The 27,067-nt window shown below is 36.5% G+C and overlaps 3 protein-coding genes and 1 non-coding gene across 6 annotated transcripts; 2 read left to right on the forward strand and 2 right to left on the reverse strand.

Moving 5' to 3' along the window:
- Positions 1–4,112: 4,112 nt before the first annotated feature.
- Positions 4,113–4,308, reverse strand: LOC116014569. Its single transcript, XR_004097436.1, has one exon. It is a non-coding gene; the product is annotated as a U2 spliceosomal RNA (small nuclear RNA).
- Positions 4,309–9,759: 5,451 nt separating this feature from the next.
- On the forward strand, positions 9,760–13,511 carry LOC116012327. Its single transcript, XM_031251844.1, has 9 exons — positions 9,760–10,447; positions 10,534–10,718; positions 11,178–11,453; positions 11,550–11,608; positions 11,915–11,951; positions 12,040–12,111; positions 12,230–12,380; positions 12,496–12,660; positions 12,892–13,511. The coding sequence occupies exons 1-9, from the start codon at positions 10,256–10,258 to the stop codon at positions 13,243–13,245; spliced, it is 1,491 nt and encodes a 496-aa protein (XP_031107704.1). The 5' UTR covers positions 9,760–10,255; the 3' UTR covers positions 13,246–13,511.
- Positions 13,512–17,762: 4,251 nt separating this feature from the next.
- On the forward strand, positions 17,763–21,819 carry LOC116013467. 3 transcript variants are annotated; one of them, XM_031253246.1, is made up of 3 exons: positions 17,763–18,245; positions 18,808–19,307; positions 20,721–21,819. In XM_031253246.1, the coding sequence occupies exons 1-3, from the start codon at positions 18,203–18,205 to the stop codon at positions 21,573–21,575; spliced, it is 1,398 nt and encodes a 465-aa protein (XP_031109106.1). In that variant the 5' UTR covers positions 17,763–18,202; the 3' UTR covers positions 21,576–21,819. The 3 variants fall into 3 exon arrangements, with proteins under 3 accessions (XP_031109106.1, XP_031109105.1, XP_031109104.1); XM_031253245.1 differs by having other exon boundaries at positions 17,764–18,245; positions 18,722–19,307; XM_031253244.1 differs by having other exon boundaries at positions 17,765–18,245; positions 18,701–19,307.
- Positions 21,820–24,508: 2,689 nt separating this feature from the next.
- On the reverse strand, positions 24,509–26,784 carry LOC116011735 (protein SHORT-ROOT-like). The gene has a single exon (XM_031251139.1). The coding sequence runs from the start codon at positions 26,355–26,357 to the stop codon at positions 24,804–24,806; it is 1,554 nt and encodes a 517-aa protein (XP_031106999.1). The 5' UTR covers positions 26,358–26,784; the 3' UTR covers positions 24,509–24,803.
- Between the last annotated feature and the right edge of the window lie 283 nt (positions 26,785–27,067).

The raw sequence follows: 27,067 nt of genomic DNA on the forward strand, positions 1-27,067 counted from the left end.
GCTCTTTCACGTTTCGTTCCGTGACCAATTCGACCCTTATTCCTATTATTATTTATAATTGACTAATTAATTCACACATTGTTAGAGTTGTTGCATATAAATAATACAAATTTTGAAGAGTTATGCATATAAAGAATTCAAAGGAACATACATGAAAGTTGCTATATATAAATAATGCATATAAAGAATGCAAATTATGAATAGTTGTTGCATATAAAGATTTAAATGAACATATACAAAGGGAAGTCAAAGAATTATACACGCTATGATTTAGAAGGAAATGTCAGGCATCAATTTTAGGTTAAAAAAGGGATGATAGTTTTGTCTCAAGATTATCTTTTTTTTCTTCCTAAAATCCATGGAATTAAAATTATAGCCGGGGGGGNGGGGGGGGGGGGGGGGGGGGGAGGCATGAGATTCTAATTCCATGAAAATAAGGGAATTGCAATTCAAAACCAAGGAATTTAGTTGCATTCGGAATTAGGTGAGAATTAAGTGGCAATGAAATTGTAATTCCTTCTAACCAAATGCCCTGTAATAGTATAGGAGTGTTTTGGAAGTGAAGTTAAAATTGAGGATTTTATTTTTATTAATAGTATAGATGACGTTGCATATAAGTATATGTACTGTATTATTACGATTAGTAATTTTAATCTATAATTGTATTACGAATAGGAAAATAGGAAAGAATATATTGTATTAGAAATTGTATTACAATATTTCAATGTACAATTGTAGTACGTATAGGGATTGTTTTTTGAAATAGGGATTGTATTACCATATTTTACAATATTCGGGAAGTTAAAATGGACGATTTTGTTTTTATTAATAATCTACTATACTAATAAGAGCCAAAGAAAGTTAGGCCTAAAATAGGTAGAAAAAATGGCGGTCAAATTATTTAATCAAATAGATGGTTCAGATTAATTATTTAATCAAAAAGATGGTTAAGATAATTCAGATTAATATTATTAATAGAGATTACCTAATTTAACCTTACTTTTATGATTAACCGTTAAGTTTTCCGTTAAATATTCTCTCATCCGTTAATATTCCGTTAACTTTTAACTTACCCATTAATTTCTATAAGAAAGATCTTAGATTCGAACCTCATCTCAATCAAATTTGACATAATTAAGTTTCTCACTCTATTTTACTCTTATTAAATTAAATAAATTAATAGCTACAACAAAAAAATGATACATATTTATTTCTTTAATTTAGAATTATGTGTCTACAATACCTTTATTTGAAAAAATTATGCATTATCAAAAAATTAAATTAAATAAGAGAAATAATTTCATTAGTTATATTGTCTTTATTTTCTCTCATGCAAAGATTCTTTACATTCAAATTTATCAATTGATATTCATTACATTGTCCATTATCTTATTTTTACAATATCTTGTAATTAAATGTCAAAGTTATAGTACAAAATAATGTTATATATTTGTTTACCAAGTATTTTATTAATACTATGAATTTTTTTTTAAAAATAATTTGAAGCTAATTATATTAACTACTTGAGAATTGGTTGACAAAGAGAGTACTCAAATAATAACCCAACAAATTGAAGCGGAATCACTCTAATTTTCTCTTATTGAATTAAATAAATTAGTAGTTACACAAAAAAATGATACATATGTATTTCTTTAATACCATGAAAAAAATAAAAAAGAATAGTTTGAAACCAATCATATTAACTACTTGGGTGATTTGTTGACAATGAAAGTACTCAAATAACCCATTACCCAGCAAATTGAAGCGAGAAACTACCTTTTAATATCTTTGAAATACATAATATTTTAAATTTTTAAATTTTTATTAATTAATTTAATCTTTTTTCTTAAACTAGAGATTTCTTTATCCATAATAACTCATTCAACAATAATGGTTGAACCAAATGAACCCCAAGCAGAACATCTAAAGGAAAGTCCATAGCTCCTATATCATAATCTCATTGCATGATGTTGTCATCTATGCTACTAACAATATCCGAATTGCAAATAACACACTACCAACAAAAAGGAAGAGAACAAATAGTAAAGATGAAGACAATGACAATGTTACTCAAAAGAGAATTATTAAGAACACTTAGAAAAATTCAAATTAAAAGTAGTATTTATTTAGACTATCATTTTTAGGCCAAATATTTAGACTATCTATTTTACAAGGTTGCAAACATTTATTTTAGTAATAATTATAATGAATTTTCTATATTATCTTGGATTCATATACTTTGAGTTAGATATTTAAATAAAATAATTTGACATTCAATTACCCATGTATAAAATTCTCCTATATAATCTTGCATTGATATACTTTCAAATATTTATTTAAATATAAACATTGGGCATTAACCCATTCGCGCAATGCGCGTATAAAACTAGTATAAATATAAATTACGCTGCAGGAAAATATATATACTGTATTATTACCATTATTAATTTTGATATAGAATTGTATTATGAATAGGAAATTAGGAAAGAATATATGGTATTAGAATTGTATTACCATATTTTAATGTACAATTGTAGTACGAATAAGATTGTATTACCATATGTTACAACATTATGCAAGCTTAATAGTATAGAAGTGTTTTGGGCGGGGAGTCAAAATGAAGGATTTTTTTTTAAAATCTATCTACACTTATAATAAGAGCCAATAATGTTAGACCCTTAACTGGAACTAAAAAAATGTTGGTGTAATAGTCTGCTATAACATATTGTACTTTGAGTTCTTCTAATTGTGCAACCTCCAATTAAATTCCTAATATATCCTAATCTTTTATAATTTTACCAAATTTTTCCGTTAAATATAACGGAAGTTTAACATTAAATTCTTTAGGCAATTTGTTTCTTTATTGCAGTTTTCAAACAAATTGGCAATATTCTATAATACAATTTTGTATAGATTCCTAACTTATTATTAGAATATTGAAGTCTTAATAAGATTCTATAATACAATTTTGTATAGATTTCTAACTAAACTATTATTCTACCCAAAACAACAGTATATAAACCCCTCCCCTTCTCACTGCTATTCACCCAAAACTAAGCCTAACATATTCTACAACACACCATCTACTTGACATTCTATAGGTATGATTGTCAAAATATTATCATGCTAATTCTATTATTTGTAATTGTACTCATAATGATTACAGTTTTTTTTTAAAAAAAAAATCAATGATGGTATACTCATTAATTAGTATAACTTCAATATCGTTATGTAAATATATCTATTGTATAATCTGTTCATTTATACTTGTATTCTTGTATGTAATGTTGTGGTTCTCATTATATTCCTTTATAATCTACACATTTTAGTTACTCCTAACTCCCTAATCTATGGTTTTTGAATTTATGTTGTGGTTTCCGTTATATTATTTCATAACATCCTTTATGAACATATTTTCCATGACACAAGGATATTAGTAATGACAAATGCAATAAAGTTAATTGATATTGACACACAAACTGTGGGCTGAACAATTTAGCTATTTACAATTTCGTTATGTTTTATTAAAATATATAAGCATCGAGACTATTTCTTTGATTTTTATTAATTTAGCATTTTTTTCTCATTATTATATGACTACTTTAACCAATTAAGGAACACTAATTTAAAAATACGCATTGGGCATTGGTTTAATCGCGCAACGCGCGTGTGATAACTAGTTAATAGTATAAATATAAATTACGTTGCAGTGAAATATATGTACTGTATTATTACGATTATTAATTTTAATCTAGAATTGTATTACGAATAAGAAAGTATGAAAGAATATATTGTATTAGGAATTGTATTACCGTATTTTAATTACAATTGTCAGTACAAATAGGAATTGTATTATTATATACTTTACAATATTACACAAACCTTAATAATATAGGAGTATTTTGGGTGGGAGGTTAAAATTGAGGGTTTTGTTTTTATTAATAATATAGATAGATAGATGTATCAAGACCTATTTATGTCTAGATTATTGCCATCAAGATATATTTGAAAATATACAAATATATTATCATCCAAATTCAAAACAATCCTCTTCCAAATGAAATTTTCTGTTTTTACAGTTAGATAGTTGTTTTTTTTTTTTTTTTTTAAAGGTGGGGTGCGCCGGGCCGAGGCAGTAGTGCAACGCCAAGGCGACGCTCGAAAGCCCAGGTAGCAAGCTACCTTAATGGGCTTTCCCCCTAAAAAAATTGAGTTAATATCGTGTGGACCATTGGCCCACGTATCAGATATTAAACTGATAAGAACAGATACTACACTTGATCTTAGCCAAAAGGCCGAGAAAGGTATATAGTTGTTTTTTTTTAATAGCATAAACATTGCTCGACCAATGACATTTATATTCGAGAATCATTTTTCTAACTATTCAACCAAACGTCATCAATTCGTAACTTTTGATGCATTAATTGAAACAAACTCATAGAAACTTTTTTGCATATATTGTTATGGTCAAAAAGCAATGTTAAGGAGTTGATAAATTGAAGGATTTATAATGGCAATTGTTGACTTGTTAGATTCCCATTAAAATAATATAAAAACCCTAGAAAAAAGTTTGATATTATAATAGGGAAAGCAATGTGTCATAAAAGAAAAACTAACAAATTTTTGGGTGTAATTTGTTTGAAAGTTTATATATATCACCTTTAGACTCAATTAACTCAACCTCACTCATAAGTTTCCTCCATCAATAAGGTTGTTTCCCTATTAAGTAAGTTTGACGCATGAGTTTTTATTTATTTAGAGACTTATGTCATCTCATCTACATCTTAATGGGTGATGGAATTAATTAACACGGGAGTCCAAATTAACTTAGTCCGATTGATTAAATGGATAAAAGAATGTAAAGACAATGTATAATGCTCAAAAAAGACAAAGTGGTCATACCAATGACTTAAGGAGAATACAAAAAATGTAATGATAAGACAAGTTGTGTCATAAATGAGAACAAAGAGTTTGCTTTTATACTTGGCATTTCCTTGTAACTATCCTGAGCAAATTGGGTGCCTCCTACTCGAGCGAACGGTTATGGTCCCTCTTGACCATGTCTTCAACTGCCTCACTCGAGTCCACGGAGGGCAACCTTGCTGACCTAACCTCGTGGTCAGCCTTAGGGCCCTCGGGGTCAGTCTAGCCCGAGTCGAGTTCGACTTGGTGATCGCTGTCAAAAATAGTAATAAAGTATTAATGGTTAAGAGTTGTCAATCTGCAGGGGTTAACGCTATGGCACGTATTTGTGTAACTATCAAACTTCTAGACACTAAAGTCTTGAACCCATAAGAATCCAAGCACAATCACAAATATGGATAAACATATATTAACACTAATAAAAACACTTAGAAAAATATGAAATAAATGCAATAAGGAAAAGATAGGGTTCATGTTAGGGAACATCACCTTCTAGATGCTACAATAGCCTATGGATTAAAGGGAATCAAACTCAACCTTGGGTTCCAAGATTGTCAACACCAACTCGATGTACTAACACGCTACTCTCGTGATCCAATGTTAGGCCGAATCGAAATACGTGGGTTTTACCACTCTCATGATGCTACATTGTTACCAATCCCCCTCATTAGGCTCGAGCAATCTTGACCTTTAATATTCCCTACTGATGATGTAAAAGTGGTGATAGTGAAAAGAGGGTGAAAATGTCATTCCGCTAAGGATTGGGGCTATAGCACGTACTTGTATGAATTGCTAGACACTAATATTTTGGAATTCATAAGGATCCAAGGAAATTATGACTGAGTATGGAAAGTAAACTAATATTTTTGAGTTTTTAATATAAAGGAATGCAAATTAAATATAGATTAGCTATATGATAAAAGAATGGATCCAGATTAGGGGTATTGCTTTCTTGATGCTCTAACAATCTCATAATTAGGGGAAAACAATTCACCAAGGGAATTATATGGCAATGCACTTAAGAATTCAAGTCTAAGCTAGGATAGTAATCAATAAACAAAAATTAGAGTAGGATTGCCCCACTTTTGTGATGTATCAATCCTAATCCTTGAAACACAAAAGCATTATAAGCCCCAACTCACCCCTATTTTCATAGAAGGAAAATTAGGTTTGAAATTGGTTAGACTTGAGTCTTTTATCCAATTTTCATTGAGATAAAAGCCTCTCCAAAACAAGCTAACAATTGATGCGCATCAATCACTAACAAGAAGAATTAATAATCCAATTCAAACATAAGAACCCTAAGGGAATAATTTATCCCCTTTATGCAATAATCACAAACCTGGCATCAAGAATAGCAATAGAATCCTAATCCAAACCCAAAAGCTAACTACCCACGCATCATAATGGTAAACCACACAAAGCTAAAGTAAATCACCATCAACATTGCAAGAAAACTAAGAAGAAAGTAAATAAGGAATAAATGAAACTTTACTATTGAAGAAGAAGAAATCTTGGAAGAAAACCAATCCAATCCGCAATCTAATCTTGAATTTAAAGTAATCTATGTAAAACTATGCTAATCTATGTTAGGGAAATCTAAACAGAAGAGGAAAAACAAACTAAAACTTGCTAGGGTTCGGAATCCCCCAAATTGTAGAAAAAACGCTACTTAAATGACAAATAGCGCAGGCTTCACAGCCTACCTCACGATCGTGTACTAGGCCGTGAGGTGGTCGCAGCCTGGCGGTCCTTTAATGAGGCTTCACGGCCACTCACACGGCTGTGTGGGTGGCCGTGTGACTCATTCTTTGTTTGTTTCTTGCCCGGTTCGTGTTCCGCTGCTCCTATCTTCCTTAAGTGGGTTCCTTAGCTTCCAAAATTGATCCAATAAGCTCCAAAATACTTCATTTGCTACTCGTTGTGGATAATTACACCTTTGAACAACATAACACACAAACGAGTCTCAATTCCCACTAGGATATAGACATATGCACCAAAAACAACTAAAATAAGGAGTAAATAATGGTTCAGAAATAGAGATATCACCTACTCTCGTAGGTGAACTTAAAGGTCGTGAGATTAAGTCTAGAGAGAATTTGGCGATTGAGAGACGAGACTAGGGGTATGCTAAGTCGTGGACTCCTTGCTACAGTTGTCAAATCTCATACTAGAAATGCATTGACAAAGTGTGCGCAAACTCATCAATAAAAGAACACAAAAACATCTCACAAAAATAAGAACCCTAGATTGGATTTTACCCCTCTTATGCAATAATAACAGAGAATAGCATCAAGATAGGCAATACAACCCTAATTTAAGTCCTTAAACAAACTACTCACACATATTAAACATAAACATTGCAAAAACACAAATAATAAACATAAATATTGCAAAAGAAATAGATAAAGGAAAGAATAACTTCTCTATTAACAATGGAAGATAGGATATTGAAATCCAAGCATGAATCATTCAATAAAAGCTTCAAATATGTAAAGAAATCTAAACCTAAGCCTATTCTACCATGGAATGATGACAGGAAACAATCTCAGCCGCTTAGGGTTGAGTTGGGATCCAAAATCGAGTAGAAAGGGGAAAATGAGCTTAAATAGCTAAACATGGGGTGGCGCGCATAGGTGACGTATGCCCGTGTAGGCGTCCGTCAGTGCAACAATCTCAGATCTAGGGACTCTACAGCGCAACTTCAAGTTCTAGGCCGATTTTGACCCTTTAACTTTATAATTTGGCTTGATGGTTTTCATGAAAGTTGTAGCCCTTCGAGTTTTCTTTTCAATGGCACAAGAATAACTTCATTTAGACATTTATAGGCTGAGATATGGTCCAAATACCGAATAGTGGTCAAGATGAGTGAAAATTACAACTTCTTGCTTTTTGTTCAATTTTTGCCTTGGCATGCCCAAATAACTAAGACCATTAAAAACACCATTCTATGGCTCTCTTGGAAGTATTTTAGCCATCTCTTTAGCTTCATGTTAGCCCCTATTGACTCCATATGCATAAAAATGCTCCATTTGACTCCATATATCCTCCAAAATGCATGATTTTTTTTTCAAGTGAGAGATCATATATTATACCTAAATGCACAAACAAAGCAAATACGAGCTCTGTTGACATAATCTATTTACATTTTGGGGCTTAAAAATATGATTAAATATGGGGTAACGTGTAGGTAAAATGTATTAAAAAAAATGCAATCATCACTTGGCATTCCCTTGAGTTAGTTCGCTTTGAATTCGTCTCCAATATATCTATCAATAGATATGCATGAGTTTTTTTTTTCCCCCAATTTCAATAGGAGATTTATAATTTACAAGTGTCCTCTAACTTAATTTTGTTAAGACAATGAAATATAATTTGATATACTTATTCGTTTGCCAAGACTCTCTATTTATACAATTTAATAATTATCTCTTAACTACAACTAATATAGTTGTAGTTAAGAGATAATTATTAAATTTTAGTTGTAGTTAAGAGATAATTGTTAAATTGTATAAACAGAGAGTCTTGTATAAATTGTATAATTTTTTTTTATTTGCAAAAAAACTACAACTAATATAACAGAAGAATGTGATTTGATATAGTGATATGTCTTGCATCACGACACATTCTCTATCATTGTACTAAATTTTATGATGCATGTATTGACATTATAATTTATAATTACCCATTTTGTGTTTAGGACAAACATACTTTGTCCCTTTCAACATTTGAGTGAAATTACTCGTTGAGCTAATGAAACTAGACTACAACAAGCTCCATTATTTGGGCCTTTAAACCAAACACACTTCTCATAACCCCAAGTGGAGTTATTACATGATTAGCTGGTAGTCAAAGTATCTATAATGATCATTAATAATTTAATGCATATGAAAATTCTCACACCGTTCATAGATAGAGCCATAGAGGCCAAATTGTCAAGTTGGTTCAGTATGTGTCACAGCATCAGGCGTCAGCCACTAAACAAAAGTTTAAAAGAGACAGCAATAGGGGCAACCCAGCTAAAATTGCCACGTTCATAATTTTGTAATCACCGTATTTTAAATTTAATTTTTAATGAAGTGATTTTTTTATTATTATATAAGTTGGTCGGTTATAAACAATATGTACTGATTTATTTCACACTATTGTAAAAATCGACCGCATAGGCACTGGGCGCCCCTAGATCGAGACGAATTGCTCCCTAGGCTCTACCGCTCGACTAGCGCTTAGTGCCTACTGCAACCATATTTCATTGTAATCCTTTATTGATTAAGGTCACAAATCAAAATTTACTCAGTACACACTCTCATGTAATGATTACGGATTTCCATGGTCACTCCAAAAAGAGACAGCCGATAGGCAACCATCTATGATGGTTGGGCTGGTTTAGTAATAATCACAAGATTTCAATTTTGAGTCCTAATGAGAGCGGCTTATTAACCTTATTGATTTAAGTCGATTAGCTACGAAAAACCTATACTAATTTACTATTTTATAATCTTTTACCAGTTTAAATCATAAGTCCTTATTTAATTTATTCAGTGGACTCCCTCCTCACTCAAAAGAAAAAAGGTAGTTAAGTTGGTTTATGTATGACATATTGTGGGTAAGCAGATATGATTGAGTCTTGACAACCATATTATGGGAGTCACGCTTAATATGGTGGATTCTTTGTAAATATTAGTATCCTTCCACCTAATGAGCTGCTGAGTATTTATATCTGTATAAATTTTGTCAAATAGAGGGGGCGTGGGGGTTGGACGAATGATTTTTGGGCAAGAAAAAAAGAGACAGCGAATAGCATTAAACGGGTGTGGGAAATTGATGGCAAAGCGGAAAAAAGAGTGGTTTGTATATGAAGACCAATTTCAAGTCTTTGAAATATGATCTTAGCGACTGAAACCCCATAATTCACGCTCTCTCTCTCCCATTGCCCATCCATCCAATCTGATGCCCACTTTAATAATTTGGATATCCCCCTTCTCGATCTGTAGTAGTCTGTACAGACACAGATTATAGTTAGGTTTTTTTTTTTTGGAAAACCGATTATAGTTAGAGTTTGTTACATAGGCACGATAACATAGTATGCGCGTTTGTCTGTGTGTGTGTGTGTTTGACGTAGCACAAGCTTGTGTTGTGTTCGAAAAGGTTTGCCAACATCACATACAGACCGCAAGCTAGCTAGCGATTCTAACCTTAGTTAACAAGTCAAGGAATGAATCAGAATTTTTCGCCCTTTCGGCGGCTTTTCCTCGTCCCTGTCCACAACAGGCGCAAAACTGTCATGCCTGCACTTTTGGCATCGCCGCCAGCAGAACAACAAGTGTGATAGATGTCTCCGTCCGGTGGTTATTTCTCCCCTCTCTTTCTATTGTTGTTGATTTCCGGTACTATGATGCCCCATAATTGCATGGCGGTTCTGTCGCCCGACCGGGCCCCTGTTCCTTTGACCCGTGTTCCTTTGAGCCATGTTCAATTGCACAGTGGAAGAGGCTATAATATCACCGATAAGAATTACTGGGATGTGAGTCTGATCTCTTTCCCGTGCCCATGTCTACGTTGCCTTTACGATGTTGTGTTTTTTTAACGTTGTGGTTGTCGAATTTGCAGGGTAGGGTGTTTTCGGGAATCCATGGATATGTTATCGCGGGTATTTGGTTGTTGATTGGTCTGGGTTTTGGGAGTTATATGATCATCAAGAATTCTAGGCCCAGCTCTGCATCTGTTGTTGATTATCCGGATTCTTCATACATACTGTTTTTCTCATTGATTCTCTTGTTTTCCATTCTGGCCATGTAAGTGTCTGTTAACTCTTTGTTCTTTGTGTGTGGATTCATTCTCCAATTCAGATGCCATTTCTGAATCTTTTAAGTTTTTGCACCATTTTAATAGCTAATTTGGGTAATATACAACACATAGAATGTTAAAGATTTATGCTTGGGAATAAACCAAGCCGAGTTGGTTAGGCAATTGGCTTGGTAACCGTGAGATCCTAGGTTCGACTCCTTGCCTAGCCAAATCCTTGATTTGAGTTGGTCAGGGCAACGTTTGGTCCAAGCTGGTTAGATTGTTGGCTTGGTAACCGTGAGGTCCCAGGTTTGACTTCTAGCCTAACCTCCTTCTTGGTTTGCCAGTTAAGGTCACAAGGCGGGCGGGCTTTCCCTTCTTGTGCTTTTAGATAAAAACTATAGTCTTGAATAGCATAAGAGGGAACATAGGAATCTGATTGATTTTCATGTTTTTTGGGGATGAAGGGTTGCAAGCAGCTTTGTTCTGGTAGCAGACAATGGCAGCCTGCACAAAACCAAAAAGCTTATGGGAACTATCATTGATGCTGGCTCTGATGCTCAGCGAACGATGCAAAGCACGAAAGGCATCTTGCTAAGTATACAGACTGTCATAGACACGTACGACTCACATGCGAGCCATATGTTGAATGTGACAACACATATGCTGAGAAGAGACTCGCTATCAATTGAAAACTTCATAGATAAAACCAGGCACTCGGGCAATGAAGCAATTCTAACTTTGTGAGTTTGCCGTTTTCTGTTTTATGTTCTTTTTCTTCTCGTGTTGAATATGCCATCCATAGCTTTTGTTAACACCTCTTCTCTGTTTCCTTTCAGATATGTTGCAAATCTCACTGTTGTGATCGCCAATTTGGTATTGCTGGTCGCTGCATTAGGTGAGATGCATAGCTATAATGCATAATTCGAGATTTCCTGTAGTTTTAAGTTTGAAGTGTCAGTTTTTGAACACCACTTTAACAAAGAAAACGAAAACCATGATATATGCATAGATAAAATAGTAAGTGCCCAAGGCACTTATTTCTCATATTTAAATCTGTGTTTGCCCGTCTTCGAGTTAAAGAACTTATGACACCTAGTTTTATCTCTGCTATTACTACCATTTCATTTATATAACCAGTTCCTTCTAATGAACACGTGACATACCACTGTGGTTAGACTAATGGAATGCTGCTTTGGCTCAGTTTCCTTCATATTCCGATGGCCTCTTGGACTCATAATGTAAGGTTTAGACACCGTTTTAATATTGTCTTGCCGTATAAACTTGGTATCCAAGACAGCATCTTATGTTCTGCCTGTTCGCTCTCAGCATAATCTTTTGTTGTTGGATTTTGACAACGCTGAATTGGGTTCTGACTGGCATTAATTTTTTCTTTCACAAGTGAGTGCAAGCTCCTCTTTCCTTCTCATTTCTTCACGCACTTGTCGTATTCAATCCTAACGAACACTTTTAAGTGTTCCCTGTAAACTTATTGATTGCATTGGAGAATACTATGCAGTTTTGCTGAAGACATCTGCATTGCGTTGGACGATTTTCAGCAGAATCCTCAAAGCAGTAGCCTGCAATCTGTACTTCCGTGCGCTAACTCCACAAATTCGAACAATTTGTTGGTGAAAATTGGTTATACAATCCATACTTGCATGTTTAAGGTGCTTTAATTAGTTATCATAATAATATATCTGGACCGCGAATCTGAACTTTCTTCTCACCTAACAGGGCTAATGTGTTCTTCGATTTTCTGTTGTTTTCCCATGATATATGCAGATTAACGTAAAGCTTACAGATCTGCCAGAGCTGCAATCAGTGGGAAATGAGGACGATAATTTTGGAGTTTGGAAAGTCTGTAACCCCTTCTCGGGCGCACCTAATTACACCTTCACACCAAATCAATGCGAAAAGGATGCTATACCAATTGGAAGCCTACCACATGTAAGTGTGTAAGATTTGTTATGATCAAGCGTTTACTACTACGCCAAAAGTTATAGCTAGTAGCGAAGGCGCAACTTTATTTCCTTATACTGCCACAGTTTCGAGAGGAATGGTTCTGGATTTGGCCCTTTAGGCCTCTGCCCAGCAATCCCCCTAGCCACTTGGCATGAACTTGGCCCTTTACTGGCCTCCGCCCAATAAGATTAACGATTGGTCGTGTTTTCCTAATAGGTTCTATCACGGGTTACCTGCTATGGTTCTTCAAAAAACTGTCGGGACGAGGGCAGATTCATTCCAGAGGCCATATATTACAAGTGCGCGGCTTTCAGCCAGTCTATGCAAGAACTGATAGACATCTTTCCAGATTTGGTGAGGCTGATTCAGTGCTCCAAAGTAAAACAAGCTTTCTCAGACATTGTTCAGAGGCAGTGCAAGCCGTTTAGGAAGACAGCACTGGAACTGTGGTCATCTATGTTGTCTCTCGCCATTTCCATGGTGTTTCTGACATTGTTGTGGGCAGCAAAAGCTTACCAGGACAAGGGGAAAAGTTTCTCTAGGTGCTCCATTGTCCCAGAACGAGTTTAGGGATATGTTAAGGTTGTTTTTTTTTTTGAGTTATGTTTGTAGAGTTGAGATCAAATGTAGATTTATTTGCCATCTGGCTGGGAGTTCAAGAAATACTCCACTCCATTGTTGGTCATGGAGGTTGCAGCTTAGGCTATACAGCCTCAGAATACTATCAAAAGTGTAAATATACACTGATATATAACAATGGCAATCTTGAAGAATTCAACTTGCCATCTACATTTGTAGTAACTTTGGTCATGTTTTGTTTAGTTTTAGTTCTTTAATCTTTACTCTTCCTCTGTATAAGAAAACAAAAATATTGCCTTGAAACGGGTAGGTGGGTGGACAATAGTTATACCACGGAAAGGTGGACCAGTAACAATTTACATACTGAATATTCATAATTCAAATTGTGAACATTCAATATGAAAATTGTGTATTTTGGAGCCGAATTCACCTTACAAGGTGAACTCGGGTCTACAGAATAATTTGTTGTGGGCATATGTTTATGATCAAGTGAGTGGAGCATGATTCATATATATGAAAGTCACAAGTTTAATTTCTGTTAATATAGTTTTGAGTTAATACCCATTTTGGTTCTTCGACTATTGGTTAATACTCGATTTAGTCCCAAAGTATTTAAAGTACCCAATTTAGTCCTCAAACTTTTAAAATCACACCCAATTAAGTCCTCCATTACAATTTCCATCTATTCATAGTTATTTTGAGGGCAAATAAGTCATTTTATTTGCTCCAAATCCGTTTATCCTGTTTCCATTCTCAGCCGCACAACTTCCTTCAACATGGAACACTTCTTTCACTTCTTCCTTTACTCTGAATTGGTTACAGCTCATTAAATACTCGTGAGATATTATCAGTGATGAGCAATAAAGAGTTCGATTCAGATCGTAGAAATGACGGCGCCCCTGTTCCAAATCTTCGATTCAGATCGCAAAAACGACGACGTCCCTGTTCTGGATCTTTGATTCAGATCGTAGAGTCGTGGGATTTTGCGCCGGCGGCGAAGTCATAGAAGGGCACCACCGGGAGGCGCTCGTAGCGGCAGGCGAGCGGGTTGGCGGAGTTGAAGTCGCGGTCGCAGGTGACGCATAGGGCGGCTACATCGACCTTGCAGGTAAAGCTCGCCGGGGCCTGCTCACAGACCTCGCAGAGACCAGGACCCGCGCTTCGCGCGACGCGAGCTTGTTGGCCGCGTGGATCTTGGAGTCGCAGGTCATGCAAAAGAATGCCGTGTCGGCGTGGCAGAAGATGGTGGCTGACGCCCTCTTGCAGGAGTCGCACAGTTCGCCATTAAGCTTCAAGTCTCCGCCCCCCATCTCCGCGAAACTGTGAAATGGACTATGAAACGCTAATTGCCTTTCATTTTTCATTTAAGTACTCCAGGTTTTGGGTAGAAGTTTTTATTTTATTTTATTTTTTTTATTTTTTTTATGAACTCCTCAAAATTCCTATTCAAGAGTCACTTGAATGAAATAAATCAAGGTTGTCGAAGAAGCTGTTGAAGAATTGAGCAGGAGGTGTGCTCTAATAAAAATGACGTTTTTGCCTCTCAAAATAACAACAGATAGATGACAATTGTAACGGATGACCAATTTGAGTACTGTTTTAAAAGTTTGAGGACTAAATTGGGTACTTAAAATACTTTGGGACTAAATCGAGTATTAGCTAATAGTTAGAGGACCAAAATGAGTATTAACTCTATAGTTTTGGTAGAGTCCATCACACAATGTCTTTTTGTCTGGATTAACTTGTGAATTATTACACAAAAGTAAAATTTACCCGCTCCATGTTGTCAAATAGTAATTATTGGTTTCTCACGTCTAGGGATGACCACGGTTAGGTTCAAACCGGAAGGTTCGAACCGAACCGTGTACTATTAGAACCGGACCGAAACCCATAATATTTGGTTCCGGTTCCGGTTTCAAACCGGAAAATTTAAGAATTTTTTTTTTAATTATTATTTATGATTTAGTTAAAGTATAATTATTATTTGATTAAAGTTTAAACTTTAAATAACATTTTAAAATTCAACTATAACAATTTTTTTAAATATAGTTTAACTTTGAAGTTTACATATTTAATATAACTATTTTAAAAACATTTTAGAATGAAAAATTTTCAACAAAAAATATTAATTGTTGAATTTGGACAATTTTAAAAATTTTTAAAAATTACAATTTTTTTTTTTTTTAAAATCTGGTTCGAACCGGCGATTCGAACTTAAAACCGTACCTATAAGGCTCAATTCCGGTTCGGTCTATTTCGGAACCGAGAACCGTCTATTCGGAACCGAAACCGAACCGTGACCATGACTACTCACGTCATTAAAAAAACAAAAAATATTACTCCGTACTAATATTTGAATATTCAATAATGAATAGAATAATTTGGTGGCCATGTTAATTAATTGTGAGTCATAATAGATATAGCTTCATAATTAATAGGGGGTAGTAATTAATACTGTAATATATTAAAAATAGATACGCTTCTCCCAAACAGATACTCTATACAACTTGTAGAAGCAATGATAGTCTTTTAATAAATATTTGTAGTAATTAATAACATATTAATAAATGGCAAGCACCTTGTGGTCAGATGGTAGAGTAGTGGCTCTCTCACATGAGAGGTCAATATTGACAATTTAAAACATATTGTTTAAAAATTCGAAATACTTTTTATGGTTATAGTGGCCTAAGGGGGTGTTTGGTTGGGTGTAGTTTGGGGGGAATTAGAATTCATTGAATTGCAATTCAATGAATTCACAAACTACATTGTTTGGTTGGAGGGAATTGCAATTCCGCGGAATTGCAATTCCCTCCAAATGATGAATTGCAATTCATGGGGTACCCCCCATGAATTGCAATTCAATGGAGAGGAGGGGCAATTTTGTTGGTGTAAAGACAATTTTGCCCCTCCTCACATACCCTTTGTTTTTTTTAATAAATTTGAAAGAATTATTATTATTATTATTATTATTATTTAAAGAATTATTATTATTATTATTATTTAAAGAATTATTATTATTATTATTTAAAGAATTATTATTATTATTATTCTACTATTACTATAACTACAACATCTACTATAACACAAGGGCATTTTAGTCATTTTGTCGTTTCTTACCTTTCAATTCCTTGCACTCCTATTCCTGCATACCAAACACTGTAATTGCAATTCCTACTTTATTCATTGAATTGCAATTCCACCGAATTACAATTCTTTTCCTCCCTAATTCCCTCCTCCCAACCAAACGGCCTGTAAGTCATTAGTGATGCAGGAGTAGATTCGCTAATTTAGCTGCTACAATCCAAGTTTAGCTAATAAATATTTTTATTTTTCATTTAACCAAATTAAGTTGATCATTCCTTTAAAAAAAAAAATTAAGTTTGTAGTACTGGAACAGTCAAACGGCTGGTCAACATTACCGGAAAATTGAGAAAGAAAGTTGCTGTCAAAAAGTGTTTCTATTGCATGTGTATGTGTGTAAAAGCTTAACATTTTTTCAGAGTGCTATAAGCCTATTTATACAAGAAATTGAGGACTTAATTTTGGTAACCCTAATCTATCATAAATACAACTGATTTACTTTCCTTATAAGTTCCGAATTTTCCTCCGCCCTCCGCAAGATTTGCCCCCAAATTTCCTCTAGATATAGGCAGCATCTTACCATTTGCCCAAGTCCTCCACAAAGTCGGCCAATCCTCTGCCCAGCTGAATAACTTGTCCAGTCGTCCTTCTGCCCAACTATGCTACCGAGTCCGACTCCTTCACTTATTCAGTCTCCTATTCGTTTCTAAAGCGAGTCTCCACTTCCTAGACACTTCATTCGGGCCTTTACCCCTGGGACCTATTCCCTGGCTGCTCTTCCGACTGCCTGTATCTATTGTTCGGTCCCCAACTGGCTGCTTTGTTCGCCTTGTCGACTACTTACAGGTCTCACTCGGCTACTTGGTAAGCTGCCCCCAAGTCCCACCTGACCGCAAGGCTGGTTGCCTGTACTTCCAGTTTAGCTGCCTCCGTTAAGCATCCGCCCATGCGGCTGACCGGTTCAATCATCCTGCCTTTGCAACTGCCTACACCAATGCTCTTGCCAACCATCCTGCCCACGCCCTTTCGTTTGACTGGGTAATATTAGTCTGGTCGGTATCTTATCTTCTGCACTCAATTTGCCCAGTAACTCCGATCATCCTCCCTTATCCAACCGACTGGGTGGATGCCCATCTCATTAAAATTCTATTAATTTGGGAAGGGAAAAACCCGAAACCATTAAAGTTCATCATTCAAAAAAGTTAATTACAGAGTTAAAATATCGGACTTATTGAGATGGCATAATTATTTTAAAGAATAATGTTTTATTTGGGTCGAGGTGGTGCAGTCTTATTTGAATATAACATTGTACAGATGTTTTATACTACGCAACCACGGACAGTTCATTTGATAGAGAATGACCGAACCCGTAGAAAACAGACCTTATCTATCTACACATCATTCAGAAAAAGGTCAAAACAGGGTAAGCTGTACAGTAACATCGTCATTCATAATCTTTCCAGAACTATATACTCTCTGTCCCAAAGAGAGAGAGAAAGAAAGAGAGAGAGAAAGCAAAGGAGAGTGTTGGGCAGAAGGGGAAGATCGTTGGTCTCAAGTCATCATCATCATCAATTCAAGACCATCATCTTCGAGATCCCGTCAAAGAAAGCCCCCGCTCAACCTACCGTTTTCAGTTCTTACCACCCTGACACTCCATCCTCGCTGTTGCATTCTACGATTCTATGAATTCCCATGTCCTATTCTGGAGTCGGTGAAGTGAAAAAGGGTATAATAGTTGAAAAGATTGAGTCTTGGGAGCTCGAATTGCTGATTATACAGCTTGGCGTGTAAGGTGTTTGATGTTTTGTTCGTATGTTGTTTGGTCATATGTGCTTGGAGCTGGGAAGAGGCCAGGACTAAATCCATGTGGAGAGATTCTCTTCCATTGACTGCTAGGTTGCATTCAGGTAAGCATCTCAGATTCCTGTCCGGTTCAACAATTTTGGAATTGTTTTCCATTTTAGTTAACCAAATTGTTGTACTGATTATATTGATTTGAGTTATTTGTTATACTTGGTTGGGATCATTCTTGTGGATCTATGGCTAAATTACCAGCTTTATGCTGCCTATAACTTCTGTGTGAATGTGGGGTGGTGGGGGAGGGGGGAGGGTTGTTGTCTTGTTGTGTAGTTTCTAAGATTAGAAGTTGTAGTTGAATTGAGATTTTCCAAAACAATAAACAGAATAGTTTGAATAGGATTGTTCAACATCTGGAAAAGGGGCTAACTTTGCGTGTTAAATCATGGTTGGATGAGGTTTTTTTTTTTGTTGAAAGTGGATGTGTTTCTAATGGTTTGGTAGGATTTCTATTTTGTTCGTTTAAGGTTTTTGTGGTAATGACTTTAGTTTTGGATCTCCATAGGTTGCGTTTTCTTAACTGCAGAATTGTATTGAAGAGAAAATATAAAGGGAAGAAAATGAGGATCAAGAACAAGCACAGGAAATCAACCTCTTTACCTTGCAATGCAGGGAGCAGATGCTTGTGGCCGATTGTGGTATGCAGCTTAGTAGGCTGCTTCATTTTGCTTCATCTATACTCTTTAACCGGGCAAAAGGATCTGCAAATCAGAGAGACCCAGATATATGTGAGACACCATGAACGACTACAGGAGCTTGAGAAGGTTGAGGAAGTTAATATTCAACTCCCTCCGCCAAGGAGGCGATCAGCACGTGCTGCCAAGAGGAAGCCGAAACGGCCAACCACCATGATTGATGAATTTCTTGATGAGAATTCCCAGATTAGGCACATTTTCTTTCCTGGTCTTAAAACAGCTGTAGATCCCAGGAAGGATTCTAACAATGATACATACTACTATTACTCGGGGAGAATATGGTTGGATACCGAGGGAAACCCAATCCAAGCTCATGGAGGTGGCATTCTATATGATGACAAGACAAAAATGTATTATTGGTATGGGGAATATAAAGATGGCGCCACCTATCACGCTCACAAAAAGGGTGCAGCACGGGTAAGTTTTGCATGATACTATAAGGTTTTGTGATTCTGTTCTTCTCTACGGTGACTTCTGTGGCTAAAGTTTGCAGTTCTTCCTATCTTTCTGAAAATCTCTTGGTGCATGCATCCCTTAGCCCATTATAATTTTGGGCCAACTTTACTACAAGGTGGACATACATAACAAATATAATTTTTGTATCGCCATGTGTATGAAAAATTGAAAAGTGTCTGCCATTAAATATCCATAGTTAACTGCTTGTGTTGATGGATCCTTCCTCATGTAACCTCCATTGAATATGAAACGGTGGACGTGTGTCACTATATTAGACTCGGTACATAAATAGGCTATCTATTTCCAGTTTTCCACTCTATAGTAGGGTTTCAGGTTATAGCTTTTCAAATTCTTCCTGATAAGAGTTTTCTCACTTCCCCTCTGGTCCTGATATCAAACAAGGAGAGGGAATTTTCCCTCCTGGAATGGTACAATAGAGGGAAAAAAATGTAAAAAATTTCATCTAGTCCCTTGATTGGTGAATCCAATCCAATCTCCCACCATATATGCTATGTTCCTGCACTTTCCATTATATAGGCGTTTGTGATACACATTAAAATGCTAAGGCCTTGTTTGGTAAATGGCTGTTAGCTGTTACTGTTAACTGATAGCTGTTAGAAGGTATAATATTAGCTGATTGTAGAAATGTGTTTGGTAAATTTTTTTAATATAATTTCTTTTCTCAAAAAGCTAATTGAAAAGGTTGCTTTAAGTAGCATTTTGGAGTTACAAAAAGTTGATTAACTAAACACATATATTTATTTTTTAACTAAGTCAAATAGCTAATAGTGATCAAATAAGCCAAAATTGGCTGATATGCTAATTATTTTTACCAAACAGGGCCTAAACGTGATAAAACTTGGCAGTTTAATTTCCAGTTATGCATGCATATGCTCCTCATGACAGATTGTTGATCTCGCATTTCCTCATGTGTATAGGCATTTGCGGGTTTGATTGTGTTGGATACACTGCTCTAGTTTTTATTTTCTAGTCTCTGTTAATTACTGCCATCTTATCTATTTTTAGGGTTTAGGATGAGAAATATCTGCACAATTTGCTCAAGAGCTCCTAAATACTAATAGGAAGACATGAGAACCCCCATGAAGGCATGAAGCGTGTAGTGTGAACATTGACAACTGTGGTAGAACACGTCCTTATTGAATGCTTCTAGATACTGACCACACATATCTGATCGATTCATATTGAATATGAACAGTGCTGAGAATGTTTTTATCCTGTTTGATCGGTGACACGTGTTTTTGCTTGTATCTTATGCTATTTGCCGTCCTGTGATTCTATTCCATCATGGTATATTGTGATCAACTATACCTGCACTTCCAGTGATTCATTTTAATTATGACTTATCCCCTGCAGGTTGATGTTATTGGCGTTGGTTGCTATTCGTCAAGAGATTTGTGGACGTGGCAAAATGAAGGCGTTGTATTGGCGGCAGAAGAAAAAAACGAGACACATGATCTATACACATTAAATGTGCTCGAGAGGCCAAAAGTGATCTACAATGAGAGAACAGGTAAATATGTAATGTGGATGCACATAGACGACACAAACTATACTAAAGCTTCTGTAGGTGTTGCCATCAGCGACTCTCCAACTGGTCCCTTCGACTACCTCTATAGCATCCGACCCCACGGATTTGATAGTCGGGACATGACAATTTTCAAGGATGACGATGGGAAAGCGTATCTCGTCTACTCCTCTGTAGATAACAGCGAGCTTCACGTTGGCCCCCTCAATGAACAATACCTAGACGTGACTCGCAGTATGAGAAGGATTCTTGTGGGGCAGCACCGCGAAGCCCCTGCCTTGTTCAAGAACCAGGGAACATACTACATGATCACCTCCGGCTGCACTGGTTGGGCGCCAAACGAGGCTTTGGCCCATGCAGCCGAATCTATAATGGGGCCATGGGAGACAATCGGAAACCCATGCATTGGCGGGAACAAAATTTTTCAACTCACTACCTTCTTCGCTCAAAGCACGTTCGTGCTTCCCTTGCCCGGACTGCCACCGGGTTTCTTCATCTTCATGGCGGATCGATGGAATCCAGCCGACCTGAGGGATTCGAGGTACGTATGGCTACCTTTAACAGTGGCTGGACCTGTAGACCAGCCTCTGGAGTACAATTTTGGGTTTCCTTTGTGGTCGAGAGTGTCGATATATTGGCATAAAAGGTGGCGGCTTCCTTATACATGGCGGGAACAGCAATGAAACAAAAAACAGACAACCTCTTTTCTGATACATTCTTTTACCTTAACTTTTGTCACCACATGTTTCCTTGTTCCTTCATGTTGTCTTTATTATGTTGACAGTTCAGTTAGCTTACGGCACAATATATATATGTATAGTTGTAAATTGTAGAGGTTTGAGGTTGTGGATGGTGGTGGTTAACTAACAGTTGTGGTGGTGGTGGTTACTTGATTATCTATGGAGTCTGCATTCATTATTTAAAAAATTGCAACTCTAATTTTGAAAGTCATAATTCTCCAGATCTTGACGGAGGAGGTAAATTGCGGGGCATGATTCATATAGTGAATCAAAGCTTAACTCATCTGGGCAATTTATATTGTGCACCAGGGTTTTGGTCCATAATGGTGACAGTGGACTGTGGACCTTGTCCAATATACAAAATTTAATTTCATAAAGTATAAAATTCATGTTCATAATACACAAAATTATATAGTTGATGACAACATTTAATATAATACACATACATATATGAAGTCAAATCCTGAACCAGAATTCTGTACCTCATGAAGTCAAAGTTTGTATATTGAACTAAGTTCTATGATATAAATTTTGTATATTGAAGTAGGTTCTATGATATAATGATTGCCTCATGTGGTGTTTTGTGTTTTACTTGCTTTGAATTCTTGAATTGAAGCCCAGTTGAAATTTAAAGCCCAAACATTATATTTTTAATAATAATAATAATAATAATAAATTAATAATAATATTAAATTAGTTAAATATCAAAGGAATTCAAGCCAACTAAAACACGTATTTGACTAGCTTTTGTCGTAGTCACATCATTGATTATGAAGTAGTTAAACTTTATACTTGTCAAATACTCCATATCAATCATGTTAGTTAAAATTTAACAGATTTATCGAATGTTAGTAAATTTCTAATAATATTTTTTTTTTTTTGAAAAAAAAAAAGAAGTTAATGAGCTTCTACTTAGTTATTTTCTTTTATTGGTTTTGCTTGTAACTGAAGAAGAAAGAAGCCAACAATTTCAAATATCCTAAATTGAGAGTTGTGTTTGAAAGATAAGAATGTCCTCTCTTCTTGTCTTATTAGTAATACTTAATGATTAAAATGATGATAAAATAGGGCGTTACAAGTGTTATATAAGGCCCTGTTTGGTAAATGGCTGTTAGCTGATTGGGTTGGCTGTTTGGGTTAGAAGGTATGATTTGTTGATAACATTGGCTGATTGTAGAAAGTTATTTGATAAATTAGCTGTTAGCTGATAGCTGTTTGGTATAATTTCTTTTCTCAAAAAGCTAATTGAAAAGGCTGCTTTGAGTAGCCTTTTGAATTTTAGCATTTTGGAGTTACAAAAAGCTTATTATTTACCAACTAATAGTGGTCAAATAAGCCAAAATTGACTGATAGGCTGATTATTTACTAAACAGGGCCTAAATGTGAGTAACATTTTTCATAATTTGAGTTATCTTATTGAGGATGATCTCAAAGGATAACACATTAACACACATATTGCTCCAAGCTCCATTCTAAAAGAGCTTAGTAATTAACTTGCTCAAGATTATAGTTGAGAACTTGTTATTTACCACCTGACTGATAATATACACAATTATTCTTGACTCTAATTAACAATACACATAGTTATACTTGATACTATTAGAACTCTTTTCTTTTTGATAATTCAAGCTTCTCAATTTCACCATATTATATTCTAAACATCTTAAACTTAAGTCCAAATTAAGTAAATCGAGTCAATCTAATTTTAAAATTCAAAACTAGACTATATACTATGCACACAAAGAATCTAACTTAAATTCAAACTAACTCAAACCTTTAATATTCGTGATAAGAATTAATCCATACAAAGCATGTAAGTGTGGTTTCTGATGTGAGGTAGTGGGAGGGAGGTGGAAAGAGAAGGAATGGTTTAGTTGAGAGGGAAGGGAGGGGGGCAAGTCTCGTCAAAAAGATTAAGGGTGTGGAACCCCTAAAAAGCAGTTCCCACTATCCAATTTCTTCCAAAGTGGGCCTAAAGCTTTTCACTTTATATAATAATGTTGCCTTACACCCACCATCCTATCACCCCTTTCCTTCTCCTTCATGCTTCTTCTGAATTTCTGATCATGCTCTGTGGGCCCGCCCCAGTTTTTTTTTCTTTTTTAAAAACAAATATGACCATATATTATAATTTTAATAATAAATGCATACTTTTTTCTATCCGAATATATAGCGTGCAGGCCACTAAACAACTAAACACCTTTGATTCCCAAAAGCATAAAACCAAACCCCAAACTCTCTGGCCGTCCTCTGATTCTATGGTCCCCTTCCATGACAGCGACCCACCCCTTCCTTTTATTTTCTATTATACCGCCCTTAATTAATCTTCTTTTATTTTGTATCTTATTCCCCCCTCTCTCTCTCTTAAGTCATCATGTCATTTTCCTTGACCTACTAACAACTCCACAATTTCTTAAATCAACAAATTCATCAATTTTGGTTTCAAAAAACAAATTCATCAATTTGTACTTGTCCATAATAACGTCATACCAACGACGACTTGGTTTCTAATTGAAAGAATTTCAGCTACTTAGAAACAAGACCAAGCCCAACTAAATTAGTCGAATAGTTGATTTGATAATCACAAAAAACAAAAAATTTGGTTTAAACCAACCAATTATAATAGTCCAAACTGGTTTACCTCACTGTTATTCAGCTAAGGTCACAAGTTTGTGATTCTTTCTCGGTTAGAATCACAATTTCGAGTTAAGCAAAACTACTTAAGATATGGAGATATGTTTGATTATGCTGGGATATAATGCTAATAGTGACAACATTGAGTTGTTATGGCATATTGGTTGATTCATATGATGATGATATATATGTTATTTTTGTAAGTATATATGATGGCCGGAAAGTATAGTGAACGGAGAGCATAAAGAAAAGAAAAGAAATTTGGTTGGTTGTCAATGCCGACACATCAATCACCAATTGCTAACAAAAAGGTTAATGAAAAAAAGTTATGCCACTAAAATTAAAAATGAAAAAAAAAAACTGTTAATTAAAAAGCCATGATGATGATAATAATACCTTTCTCTATCTACCACCCAACAAATCCACAAACTCAACTTGGGTGCCATGCGCACGTGCCGAAAATTCGTACAGCACGTGACAGGAGGGGGGAGTGGAAGTGCCACCACGCACAGTCACCATTCCACTAATGAGGGAAATCTAAGGTCTCCATGCACTAGCCCAAACCACCTGCTGATCCTTCCACGATAGGAATATTCCGGCGGATGAGTCGCCGGAGCACTGTGCCATTGTCCACCCTTCTCTGTACCTCCGGAGCAGGGCGCGGACGTCGTCGCAGACTTCGTCGCTGTAGGAAATGGGGGCGAAACCGCCTGCATGGAGGCGACGTGACCACCGCTCCGCCGTCTCGCGCCGCTCGATGGACTGGGAAGGCGGGCAGGCCACTAGGTCGACGATCGCTCGCCCGGCTTGCCTCTCTAGCATCAAACGCTCGTTGCTGGTTTTGGAGAAGCTCTCGTCCAGAGACTCGAAGTAAACCCTAAACCACCTCAGACATTCCTGGAAATCCCTAACGAAATCGGAGCCGTCAACTCCTACGTCCACGTTCGCTTCTTCTTCCACCACCGTCAAAATCCTCGGCTGCAAGCGCCGGAAAACGGATATCAAGTAATCCCGCCGGCTCCCCACCGCCGTGACGGAATGCAACGCGCCGACGGAGTTGATCGCCAGGGCTTCGTCTTCCTTAATATCTAACGCGGATAAATCCAGATCAGATAAATCGCCAGAATGATGAATAACGTTGAATTTAAACGGCACTCCCATGAGTCTACCGAACTTCTCCATCCGATTCCCGATCTCCTTCATAACCTTCTGGATCGACGCCGCGCCTCCGCCTCCAGCGCCGCCGAAGGCTTTGTTAACCACCACCGTGGTGAGGCGGAGATGAGGCGTCTCGTCCGTCCGAGTAGCCAGCGCTTCAAGCAAAGTAGGCCACTGCGTGCAAAACGTGTTGCTAATATCAACAATATGCAACTTGTTCTCCCCTTCGAAAGCCTCCATGATCGCGCCGTTACAAGCCACGTGACCGAAAGTCGTCCAAGGACTCACCTCCTGGAACTTCAACACCGTCTTCCTGGTTGACTCGAAGGAGCAGGTCTTGTCGGAGGCGGACACCAAGGACCGGTACGTCCGGTCGCCGGTATCCGTCATGCGGCTAAACAGCGCCTGGAGAAAGTAAGCCGCGAGCTTCTGATCAGTGTCGCCGTAGGGCGAGCTGAGCTCATTCAGCATCCACATCAGCTGATGCACGCGGCCGCTATTCTTGTCCGCCACGGCACGCGCGGTCTCCACGAGAATCTCGGTGGCCCACTTTCCGGAAAAAGCGGAACCGAATTCGAGATTAGGGTCGAACGTGGAGGGCTGGTGGTGGTGGGAGTAGGAGTGGGGAGGAGTGCTGCTAGTGGTGGTGGGAGTGGGGGTGTTGGAGAAGTGCTGATACTGATGATGATGATGATGATGGTATGAAGATGATGATGGCGGGTAAGGGTGCTTGTTGTGGGAAGAAGAAGAAGAGAAGTCATCTTCATCCATGAAAAAGTTGAAGCATTCTTCGTCTTCCTGGTGATGATGGTAATTATTATTGGCGTTGGCGTTGTCGTTGTGCCTGGAAGATCTTGAGCTGCTGGAAGTCCTGCTGGAGTTGAACGACTGATCGGATTGCTGAAGGCTCACCAGTCTAAACAAAGTATCCATTTAAGCACCACATCAAAGAATCACAGTTTCGATTTCTACTGATGAATATTTCGGATTGGACAAGGAAGCAGGGCAGGGAGTATATATGGAGTAGATGTTTGAGGTTAGGGACAACAAAACATGATTAGAGAGAGAAGAGAGAGAGAGAGAGAGTGAAAATTGTTGCTTTTCTTTTTCATGGGTGGGGGGTGAGGGTGGGGGAGGGTATATTTCTTGCTTGCTTTCTGATGGGTGTTTCCTGGCTATTCTTTATTTGGGGTGTATTCAAATGTAGGAGGGATTGACTGAAAATGGGGGTTTTACCAGTTGGGACATGGAACAATATGGAGCTAGCTTACACATTTTCTAATTATTTATATATTTCTGACAAAAGATCTTCATACTGAACATCATTATTTATTTTTTAAAAGACAATAATATTGAATAATGGATTAAAAAGTCGACATCAATAAAGTAGCATAGTGGTGGATTAGCTTTCCATTTTCTTTACTTGGTCTTTCTTTTTTCTTTTTCTTTTTCTTTTTGAGTTGGGGCGGCAAGCTACCTTTGCTACCCCTCCCTACACTCAATTAAATCAATTTTCAATAATAATTAATAGTATACACAAGTTGCATTAAAATACATGTGCATACTTTATAGTTGAAAGTTTCCACTTTTATTCCGTGTGATTCATTTTTAAATTCGATTTATGATAAATTTATAAATTATAA

This window comes from Ipomoea triloba, chromosome 3 (genome assembly GCF_003576645.1).
Source record: "Ipomoea triloba cultivar NCNSP0323 chromosome 3, ASM357664v1".
In the NCBI taxonomy this organism is placed as follows: domain Eukaryota; kingdom Viridiplantae; phylum Streptophyta; class Magnoliopsida; order Solanales; family Convolvulaceae; genus Ipomoea; species Ipomoea triloba.